Source organism: Micrasema longulum, unplaced genomic scaffold, assembly GCF_059751315.1.
Source record: "Micrasema longulum isolate JH-2025_06_02 unplaced genomic scaffold, ASM5975131v1 h1tg001495l, whole genome shotgun sequence".
In the NCBI taxonomy this organism is placed as follows: Eukaryota; Metazoa; Arthropoda; class Insecta; order Trichoptera; family Brachycentridae; genus Micrasema; species Micrasema longulum.
This window is the reverse complement of record NW_028278679.1, coordinates 57,343-69,903: the sequence shown is the minus strand read 5'-3', so window position 1 is coordinate 69,903 and position 12,561 is coordinate 57,343. Positions and strand designations below refer to the sequence as shown.

At 32.8% G+C, this 12,561-nt stretch overlaps 1 protein-coding gene across 1 annotated transcript; it reads right to left on the bottom strand.

Annotated features, from left to right (window-relative positions):
* Positions 1 to 5,627: 5,627 nt before the first annotated feature.
* Positions 5,628 to 8,656, bottom strand: LOC148275176 (otoancorin-like). The gene is made up of 4 exons (XM_088236058.1): positions 8,641 to 8,656; positions 7,279 to 7,299; positions 6,261 to 6,909; positions 5,628 to 5,781 (listed from the first exon to the last, which is right to left on the bottom strand). Exons 1-4 carry the CDS (start codon positions 8,654 to 8,656, stop codon positions 5,628 to 5,630), a joined length of 840 nt encoding a protein of 279 aa, XP_088092184.1.
* Positions 8,657 to 12,561: the final 3,905 nt, after the last annotated feature.

Sequence of the window (12,561 nt, the reverse complement as noted above, 5' to 3'; positions counted from 1 at the left end):
CATACGCACATCAAACAGAAGGCGACTAAACAACTCGTACATGAGTACGTTTACGTTTTGACCCATTAGTTTCTTTGTAAACGTCGCTCAGTACGCAACTCCTGATTTGAATTCAACTATGCCGTGTTGTGTTCTTTTGAAGTGTAGAAATACTGCTAAGATCTTAAAGAAACAGTATACAATCACATTTTATGTGTAATTAGCAAATTAATGTGTATGTAACAAATGCATTACTTAAAAATTTAATATATTTCATTAACGTTGCCAGGGTAGTAATTTTTTTTACCCTACTTTGCTCATCTAATGAGAGAACTAAAGAAAATTGTATCTCGGATTAAACAATTCTATCGTGGACATTTGACCGAAATTATCTTTAAAACATCAAATATTATTTAACATATTTAACGTTTTATGTAAAGTAAAGTTCGTTTTAATATTTTAAGTTTAAAGTTCATTAATTCAATTACTCTTATTAAATGACCCATTACTTATTTACTCTGTTGGGTCAATAAATATTTCCGCGTGCACATTAAAATTTAAGAGAAATTAATAGATTGCTTTTTATACCTTACTTTGTGTTATAATTATATTTTTTCCTATTGTGCAATATTACACGTCGGCATCACGAATGCGCGTGGCGAAAATGAGGCATAGCGGGGGAATTACTGGACACAGTCTGATGTATTCAAATATGATTCTCCGCTTCTTCTGGACTATTCTTAATTCTATTACTAACAGGTTAGTTTTTGGTTTATTGTTGTAATGTCTGTTATGCACATTTCCTATGTGCAACTAAATGAGTTTATTTGTTCGGACCAACTTTCAACTAAATCCATATCTACCTACCCGTCCTTCCCATTTTCTAGCGCACTCCACGCAACAATAATTCTACGTGTGAGTGCCGGTAACAACATTAAAATTGCAGTACTAATCGAACCTCAACCAAGTGAAGTGCTTAATAAATCTTTCATCAAGCGAGCTGTGGCATCGTCAATTTAGACCGCCAGCTCCAAGCTAGCTGTGCGTGTCAGCGTCTCACGACCGCTAGCTTCACCAGGGTTCCAGCACCTGTCATGCCTCATCTTCAGCAGGTTAGTAAAGTTGCGCAACCTTCCTTCCCCAACAATACAGTCCACTATCTATATTTTCCTTCTCCTAGGACGAGGTATTCCTCACACCTCGTCTACTCTTCAACACGGCCTTCGAAACCGAATTACGTTAAACTGTAAATGAACCAGACAAAATTAAATAATACATTTTGAATACAAAATTCATTCATTGAAAGCCTTATTTCGGTATAAAAATAAAGTAATGTAATATCGTAATAAATTGACACTTTCAAAATTCAATAAAGATTATTTTAATATTCTTCGGTGTAAATATTTTAAAAAGTTCTATAATATCAAGCTATAAATTATAAACATTTCACCAGTAAACACATTTATGATTGTTGTTACAATTTTACCTAACACGACCAATATTCAAAAGTGGATATATTTTAAATAATATGTATTACATTTACATTTCTAGTAATACTATAAGTTTTATATGATTAGTTATTTTATGTTTTGAATATTTTTTATGAGAAAACATTTACAATAACAATATTATGTGAAAGACTCTAATTGGACTTTATGATATGTATTTATGGTATAATTGTATCTTATGAATGTATAAATGTCTGTTGGCTTTCCAATGAAATAAAATAAAATAAAATCATCATTTTTATTTTAAATCTTGAAATAGGCCACATATAAACATATTTTTATTTGTGCTCAAATAAAAACAAATGGAGGGATTCAATTTTCTGCTAGTCGATGCCAAAAAATAAGACTTATTTTCTTCTAAATGTTATTAAATATGTTTAAATTAACCTCTTACCGACTTTTCTATGTCTACCGGTTTCGAGACTAGGTTAATTTCTTTGTTGACCGGGGTTCGAACCTCGTACCTCTGATAATTAATTTGATGATACTACTACGAGTCTACGACCCGATTCATACTGTCATTATATTTCCTTGTATAATTTGAACAAATTCGAAGTATAAAATAAATTGACTGTCGTAAGCGTATTTCAAATATTTTTCTTTGGCCTTATTTCAATTTTATGATAAGCCAAGAAAACTTGACGAACAAGATTACAAACTTTCTTTGGGAGCAAAAAAACTTTGTTTATAGATGACTTGTGAAAACCCTTATTATCATCCAAGTGCTTTGATATCTGAAAAATAAATTTAAGTAATTAATACTTAATTTCAACTTGGAAATCAAATATTTTCGGATTAACCCAATTATTGATATTAAAGTCTCAGTATCGATTACAGTTGTATTTGATTACCTAATTATAAAAATATTATATTTTTCTCAAATTCGTTCATCTGTTTTATCGGTATTAAAAACGCTTTAAGCTTTTGGGATGACGATTTTGTTTTGTTTATGACTTCGTATTACATTTTTTTTTAAATTTCTTCATCATTATCATAATCTCGCTCAATGCTGAGCATCATGGACTTCAAGAATATAAGGCACTTGGTATATGATAAACCACTATTCCTCACAATCCTGGGATATGTTGAGAGCAGTTTTTAAAGAAAAACCAGTTAATTATTTTATTTGGACAATCTATAATGTTTTGTTTTTTTTTAACAAATGGCTTATTGTCTTTAATAAAATACAAAGTAACACAAAGTTAAATATACCTATATGCATTGTTTTTATTATAATTGATGCAAATAAATTATTAACATTTTTATTTATTTTATTGGGTAAACAAACATTTTTTTTGTATATTAAGTGTAAGACACTCATGCACACACCAAAAAATTGTTTACACTTAATACAATAATTACAATGATGTGCAATACAATAAATGTAAAAGAAACGAAATGAAAAAATATGTATTAATATATAAAGTGAAATATCTGCTTCTCTCAAAATTTCTATGATTTTTGACCGAAATTTACATACACTGTCACAAAAAATATCAGCCTCGGTAAATATATTGTTATATTGGTCGCATATTCTAGGTATTGTAGATTATTCCAAATAGTTTGTTGACGCGTTTTCTGTGTAAAATAGAATATTTCAGAGAAATCAAAATAAGAATGGAAAATATTTTTAAAAACACCCCGTCTCAAACCATTTATTATTTGTATTATTAAATTTATATATTTTCTTTCTAAAAGCATGAAAACCATTAATGTTTATGTTCATTCATTACTTTACTTCTCTTTTATACTTTTAAATTAATTTCAATTAATACTTTCTTGTTAAAATAATACAATAGAAAAAGAAAACACTTTAGAGAAAGGAATGTAGAAGTCCAAGCATCCACGGGGCTTATGAGCTGTCGTTGACTGGTGTGATGAATAAATCTAAGTAGGTGCTTCGTCACATATTTTTTGCGCGGGTCACACCGTTATCTATGAGGCAAGAAAAAGCGCGTCGTTCTTTTTTCTGTTCTATGGTTTTGGAAGAGCCGGTCGGACGTGTTCCGAAAAATCCGAGTTAAGGGAACCGGACAAGATCCGGTAAGTACCTAAAAATAACATTCATTGAAAAACTTTCTTGTGGACAATTATTAATAGAACTTGAATTTGACAGGTTTGCTTTATATTTTTGGATAATATATTTATTCTAATTACGTTCTGAAATTGCGGAAGACGTTACGCTAATTGCCATGCGGTAGCGCGTGTGTTCTGTTTGAATATTTCACCTTTATTGAATATGGATCCTGGGCCATATCGAATGACCATTATCATAGAATTAACAATAGCGGAGCGTAGAATCATATTTGAATACATCGCACTGTGTCCAATAATTCCCCCACAATGCCTCACTTTCGCCGCACGCATTCGTGATGCCGCCGCGTAATGTTGCACGATGGGAAAAAATATAATTAAAACACAAATGTAAGGTAAAAAAAAGCAATCTGTTAATTTCTCTAAAATTGTATTGTGCACGCGGAAATATTTAATGACACAACAGAGAAGATAAGCTAAGGGTCATTTAATAAGAGTAATTGAATTAATGAACTTTAAACTTAAAATATAAAACAAATTTCATTTTACATGAAACGGATATTTTTATATCATGTTAAATAATATTTGATGTTTTAAATATAATGTCGGTCAAATGTCCACGATAGAGTCGTTTAATCCGAGATCTAATTTTCATTAGTTCTCTCATTAGATGAGCAAAGTAGGGTAAAAAAAATTACTACCCTGGCCACACTAACGAAATGTTAATTTCTTTTCATTCCTGTCATGCTTCTTCGACAATCCGACAGAAGGAAAAATAATTCCATTTTTAAGTAATGCATTTGTTATATACTCGTATTTATTTAACTTTTGTACATAATGTTATTTGTACATTGGCGGGCTTATTGCCAAATGGCGATTTCTTCCAACCAACCAATAAAATAAAAGTTTTATTTTTATAATTCAAGTTACAGAACATATTCAATAGAAAAAAAAAGATTAAAAGCTAAAAGTATGTAAAAATAGAAATAAACGTATGTGTTTATAAATTGCTTTAAATCAAAACTATTACTCAATGGGAAAAAGGAAAAAAGGAGGAAAGAGGAAAAAAGAAAGGAGGAGAGATTAAGGAATAGAAAGGAGATGTTTTTTCAGACGTGATTTAAACAGAGATAATGTAGTAACATCTTTGATGGTGGATGGGAGATGATTCCACAGTCGAGCCGCATGGACACTATATGAGTTAGAGAAGAAAGAGGAATTGTGTATGGGTATTAAGAGAGTGCCTTGAGAATTAGAACGAAGAGGTAAACCATGAACTGATAAGCGAAATTTTTCACGCAGGTATATAGGAGCGTTAGGACTATGAAGTACATTGAACAGAAGTGAGAGGGAGTGGTAGTCTCTCCGCTGTCTAATTTTGAGCCATTTCAGTTGCCTACGGTAATCAGAAATGTGGTCATATTTCCTATGACCAAAAATGTACCTTATGCATATATTCTGAAGTCGTTCAAGTTTATCGAGTTGCTCACAGCTTAAATCAGTCATATATACACATTAATTTGCGAGCACCGGCGACCGTCGTTAGTACCTAAACTTGCCTCGTAGTGTTCGTTTCTGAGTAAAATGTCAATAAGAAATCCCTCCAAGTGTGAGGTGCGCGCTGTCATAAGATTCCTTCTCGCGGAAGTAAAAATTCCGACTGAAATTTTTGCACGGATCTAAACTGTTTATGGCGAAGGTGGTATGGACTGAACAAACGTATTTAAGTGGTGTCGTGAGTTTAATGAAGGAAGAACGAATATTAATGACGAGCACAGACGATAAAAAAAATCGGCGAAACTGTTCGTGAAGACCGCCGATTGACAGTAGATGAAATGTCTGCCACGTTTCCACAAATGTCCAGATCTCTGTTATACAAAACAATTACAGAAACGCTGGAATATTAAAAGTTTTGCCTAAGATGAGTTTCGAAACAAATGATAGAGCAGCACAAATTGAATCGGCTCTGTGGCGTTTGCGAGTTTTTCGAGCGATTTGAGTTGGAGGGTGAGGACGTCACCAATTCGCGTTTGAACTCGTTTGGTTGGGACATTTTGAACTACCCTGCATACTCCTCTAACTTAGCGACTTCAGACTTTCATCTTTTCACCTTTCTAAAGACTTACATGGGTGGAAAAATAATTCCAACCGATGAGGATTTAAAACAAGAGGTCTTGAAGTGGACGATGGAGATGGTTCTATGAGGAGGGCATCAAAAATGGTTGTGCCACGACTTACGACCTGCATATCGGGAAGGCGGCTACGTGGAAAAATAAGTAATATAATATTTACAAACAATGTAATGTCATTTTTTTTAAATAAATTTTTTTTTAAACAAAAATGGAGTACTCATACTTTCTGGATATGCCTCGTATTACATAATCTACAATAATATTTGCAAATTTATGTATTATTTTGTATAATTTTATTGTATATTGTGTATTTAATAACACAAGCTACTCGTACTTCTGAACTTTGTGAAATTACCATGGTTTGGATATATTCTGATACTTAACACTCGTATTTTGAAAAAAAAAGTGTGACGATAAAACTCAAAAGCAAGTAAAAAAACACAATTAGCACACAAGTTGATTAGTTATTTTTTTTTGGTCTTACCATAATTTTTAAAATACGTAAGTCTTTTTGCTCAATTCTTGGTCAATGTTTCTGTCCAAGCTTTTACTATTCCTAGAATTGTCATTTGACCTTCTTGTGGCCTTTTCGATTCTTTCTTTTGACCGTCGTAGCAGTTCTTCGGGAATCAATCTCAATTTTTCTGGCGGGAGCCCATCCAACACTACACCAATTCTACTGATTGTAATTTCCGACCAATTTTCTGGAGGACCAAAAGCTTTTTCATGGACTGCCAGCTCCGCGAAAGCATCCAACACTTCTTGAGGGCATTTTCTTAAGAATCCCAAGGTAGAAGCAGCACCTTTATACGCAAGAGCGTGGATTTTTAGTATTTCTGATGGTTTGAAAGCGCACAATATTTGCCTCAAAGCTGTCAAATCATAGAATGTATAATCCTCAGGTGATTTATCACCCCAGTCTTCTCTGACTCTTTCGGCAATGGCTGATAGTTGCGACGTACTCAAATCGTAAAATAAACCAAAGTTTTCAATCACCTCGATACTTGATAATGTCATATTTTTCAAATGGGCTGGTTGAACTGCAATTGTTATCCAATGCAGAATTTTTAATTTTTCTTCTGGTACCTCTCCTGGTCCGCCGTAGAAACCAACAAGACCATTCCAAATAACGTCTGCTTGTTCCATTGGCAGTTTAACTTTTCCCAGGTCTAAAACGCAATTCGCTATTTCTTCTCCTGTCATGTTTTTTAGTTCCGCTACTGTCCAAGTAACATCTGATGACGATTGGGTTATTTCTGAACATAAAAGAGCTGATGCACTAGTAAAAAAATAGATAATCAGGTAAAGAGACATGTTGATAGATTGGTGATATTTGATACTCTGTTATACGGCTACTAACCAAATTGAAACATAAGACAACGCGAGGGCAGTTTATTGAACAAAGGCGTAGAGTGATATTTTAGCTCAATAATCCTTAAAATAATTTGAGTAAGGTCAGATGAGTAACAGTGTAACAAAAATAAGTTACATGATATAAAAAAAAAAAACATTTCATGAACACTTCTCAGTTATTTTAGTCAGTTATTTTACTAAAAAGAAACAATAGAAAACATACTTGTGAATTATTTGTAAGTATTAAATTGTGATTTTCTAAAGCCACTTACCTGTTAGACTGTACCCCAGATCTGGAAAAAAAACAGCATTGTATTTATTTATTCATTCAAAACTCGTTTAAATATTAAGGAACTTATGAAGGCTTTTTAGGCTATGCCCGTGTCAAGACATAATAATTAACAATAAAAATTAATAGTTAAATGAATTAGATTAAATTATAATGACATGTGATGCTAAAGAATAACAATCTAGAAAAACAAGGTAAAAGAAATAAATAATAAAATTCCCAAGGATACAATGCAATAAAGATAAACAAATATAAATATTAAAATATAAATTGTACAAATTTAGATTCATACATAATCAAATAACCAAAATAATAGTAAAATATTGGAAGAAAAAAAATATATTATAATGTATGAAAAATTCAAATGATAGTTGAGGTATTATACCATAGTAAGAAAAAGGAGTAATAAATCATGATATGCCGAATAAGAGTAAATACTAAATTAAGTAATAAAAAGAGATGTGATGAAAAAACATACAAATATCAAGATATATGAAGAGCAAATAAAAGTTAAAGAATAGAAGGAAAGCAGATTTGTCAATTTTTACTAATTGCTAACCTCGAACTTTAGAAAAAAAAATGACAACCTCGTCGTTATCGATGTGCAGGCTGACGTCACCGTCACAATTTCAGAATTCAAGGATGATCTTCAAAGAATGCTTCATAAGTTCCACTTGACATCGCAAAAATACATGGAAATATCCACTGGTAAAATCAAAAGCCTTACAATATCAAATTACCCAGTGAGATTAAAGTAGCTGTGAATGATAAAATCATAGATAAAGTAATAGGATATAAGTATCTCGGAGTTGACATCAGTAGCAAAAGTGATTTGTACAAAAAAAAAAAAGCAAATTAACAAGTGGAGGAATAAGCACATGAGACCAGCGGCCTTATGCTGGACTCATTCGTTATTAGAATCGTATGCGACTTCCGAAACTCAACGAGTGACAGCATTCTTGAACCACTCATACAAATGAAGTCGATTGAAAACCAATCGATTTTATCTCGAGTGCCCCAAAACACTTGACATTGATAATCGAATGCGATATCGTAACATCAGCAGTCAAATTTCCATTTTGTAAAACGATAGGCATTCGTGTTAGAATGACGAGTGGGTACTTTTGTAGTATTTTAACTTAAAATTTACAAAACCGATCAATGTTATGATGATGGCATATCAACAAATATCGTTTGACTAACTTGCAAAACTCCAATCTCCAAAAATAATAATTTTACATGAGGGTAAAAAAACTGTTTTTCCGCGCAACGTTTGCACTAAAGAACACTTATTTTAATAGTAAAATGTTATCATTTGAACGTGCTGTCAAATTGTGCAACTTACCATGGTGGTTTGGCATAAGTAACTTAATAATAATAAAAAAAATTGACAGATGTTATCAAAACAAAATGGCCGCCACGGGCCGTCGAAATTTACCCGCGCCAATTGAATAACTCTTTAGTAAATTATGAAACATTCCAGTGTAAAAACACCCCTATAAATAATTATTTTATATCAACCATGTCGGGAATGGAATTCAAAATCTCTTGCATGGTAGGCAAACGCGCTGACCATTACACCATGAAATGGAGGGATGACAAAAATTGGTAAAACAGACATATACGAGTATGACGAGAATGAATGGAAAGACAAGACGAGGACTACCAAGAAAGTGGCATGATCAGATAAACCAAACTTTTGGTCTGATCTTGTCAAAAGCAGACACAGCTTAAGGGCATGTATGAAAGGATGCTTGAAACGCCTGAAACATACAACATATCCTTAGAATCCTGACCTCCCAGAATACAATATTTTGAGTTTGTCCAAATGTTTATAGACAAGGACCGGATTCAACCCTCTAGAGAGATGTTAATATCAACATATTACACAGAGATGAAGAACATTTTAAAGAAGAATGTAGAATTCTGGGTCATCCACAGGGCTATGGACCTGCTGTTTCAGCTTTTAACATTTACAATTCGTCAACCGAACGAAGAGTCAAAGGATAGATCTTCAAATGTAGGCAGAATTGTAAATGTTACACTTAAACCAGCCAATGACAGGTCATAAGCCCTTTGGATGCCCAGACTCCTACATTGCTTTCTCTTAAATTTTCTTAATCTCTGTTGTAATATGTTGATATTACAGCTCCCTCGGGGTTGAATCTATTCTTGTCTTTAAAAAATTGCACAAACTTAGCACATTGTTAATAAATCCACCTGGTCCAAGAAGTATAAAAAATAAAAAATATTATCATGCGTTACCTAGTATATGAATCTCACCCTCAAACGATAAAGGTTTCAGCTCTTTAACTTCAACGTTAATAGATAGAAGAATCGAAGAAATATAGATGTTCAAATACGGGCAGAATGGTGAATGCTACAGTGTGTAAAGTGGCCATTTAAACCAGCCAATAACAAGTCATAAGCCCTTTGGATGTCCAAACTTCTACATTGCCTTCTCCAAAATGTTCTTCATGTCTGTTTAAAATATACCTTTAATTTCTTTTCTTTTCTTGGATCCTCTTTTTCTCTCCTTCCAAACTCACTATCTGATTTCACATTTCTCACCCTTTAACATTAACAAAATGTACTTCTATTTAAGTTATTACACATGCAAAACTTATCTCCCCATTAAAAACAGCTGTTATTTAAATTAATTGGGTTATTTTTCATTATCTATCTTTTGATGTATATTTTTGTTTTGGTCCAAATTGTTGGCCAACCAAACTTTTGACCTGTCTGTTTTTTGGTTGGCTGGAAGATATTTCTTTTACCAATGAGTCTGCTAAAATACTAATTCTGTACTTGAAGATTGAAATAAAAAAAAGAAAAAAAATATTTGGGATTGTATGTCAAGATAGACGTGGGTGGTGGACCATTCTCTCTGCCTACCGTTACAGAGAAATTGCATGATAAAAGTAGTAGTATTTTTTAATGTTTGAAGAGTCTCTGCGTAAAATCACTCCCGTTGCTCGAGACGCTCAGGTAAACGAATTATGAAGACTTTTCGACGAGAATTCTTTTTGGAATACTCGTAAAATTTGTTTTATTAAAAGTTATACGTTGGCGAGAGTTTCCACCTAACCAGGTAAAGATTGGCATCTAAGAATACGCCACTGGATTGACCTAACCCAGTTAAAAGTTTAATAACTTCAGTGATTGAAATGTCAAGAACTCAGGCCATGTAAATTATTCACGGTAAGAACTTCATCACTCCCTACAGACCAACAAACTCATCTGTAGAATGAAAATAAGTTAAATTAGCAAATCGATGCGATGCGTTGGTTCCTAATTATAAAATATATATATATTTGTCGGTCTTGTGATGTAGAAGTCAGCGCGTTTGTCCACCATGCTCATGGCTCACGTTCGATTTCCGATACGGTTGACATGAAATATTGATTTAAAACGCTGTTTTTACACTAGAATATTTTATAGACCCTGGACTGGCAACTGAAGCGTAAGACTGATCATCTTACCTTCATTTATAAAAAATATCAAAATACGCTGCAGTTGGTGTATCAATACAGTGCCCTAAGCACCATTCGGTACGGAAAGGGAAATGAATGATTAAGGATGATGAAATGTAAGTAAATTAATAAATGGAAAGTTCAGTGCTACCGAAAATTTGGTAAAAAATATAGTATTTAATTTTACGGCGAAGTTTCTCGAAAATGTATGAAATAAACCAAACTTGTACACATTTCCTGAAAATGGCTTTCGTTTTGGAGAACTTCATATGTTCATCCAGGACATCGATCACTCTTGGGGCCTCAAAGGAAAAATTTCTCTGAGCAAAAGTCACGGGTGTTTTTGGTATTAAATAATTCAAATAACAGGAAAACTTCGTACTAGCATTCTGCTGGGATCTCCTCTTGCAGCCGCATGGCCAGAAATGTGTCAATGACTCGTTCTTTTAATTGTCTAATGTCCAGTACCTTCATGAATTAAAACAATGTCTCAGATGTTAAACTGAGGGGACTTCGAAGCATCACTCGAAGTTAGACATGCTGAGAAAAACATTCAATCGGACTTAAACAATATCATGGAATAGGCTCACGATAATGGGATAATACTTAACATAAATAAAACAAAAGTGATGCTTATTCATTCTACACATACAAGTAATCAAAACAAAATACTTAATGTTAAAGGTCACGATTATGAATGTTTCCATTTGAAAAAATCACCTTGTGCCTGTCAAACCATAGAAATGGTCAAACAATATACATATCTAGGCTTAACTATCGAAAATAATTTTCATTGGAAATTACATGTAGAAAGTGTTTGCCAAAAACTAAAAGCATTGCTTATAAAATTTAATCATTTAAAATTCTGTGTTCCTCGGGCCACCCTGTACTGTTTATTATGGAGTGAGTTGTTACGGGCTCACCTTCAAAACGTATATAAATAGGATAAAAAAATTACAAATTAGATTCCTAAAAATGTTAGCAAGTAAAACCAACATGATTACTTGTCAAAATGACTACGAAAATCTTTTCCCGATGTGTAAATTTTTGACGGTACAGAATATGATATACTATCGCCTGGTAACAGAGGACTTCATGGATTTCTACAAAACGCCAATATCATATAAGCATGAAACGCGCCAAAAAGTGAGAGGAAATTTCATAGAAAGAAGAGCTGTAAATGCGTATGGAGAGAGGACCAGGGCGTATATACTCCCTCGCATAGTAAAGAGACTCCCGGACGAAATAAAGAATAGTGATATAAATAAAGTAAAATTGAATAGGTGCGAAGGTTTTCACGGTCACTGTTATCAATATTATGTATCTTTTTTGGGTGATACCGTGTATGTTGGATTTGATCCGACGTTTCGGCTACCATTGCAGGGGCCATCTTCACACAGTCTTCCCTGAAGATGGCTCCTGCAATGGTAGCCGAAACGTCGGATCAAATCCAACATACACGGTATCACCCAAAAAGATACATAAAAAGTAAAATTGGTTTTAAAAATCTTTTTCTTAAATTTTAAGTTTAGTGTGTAAATAAAAAAATAAAAAAATGGGGAAACCAAACAATTTAAAACAGTGTCAAAAAAAGTGTTTGTTTATTATTTTGTATATATTTCGGTATCAAAAAAGACGTATTTAATTTTTTTAAACTTTTATTTTATTGATATATTTAAGATTTTTTATATTTTTATGTAAACATTATTATATTGTTTTACCAACATGTTTAAAGAGAGAAATCCCTGCAAAAAAACTGCTTTTGCAGTTTTGCGGGAATTAAAAAAATTGTT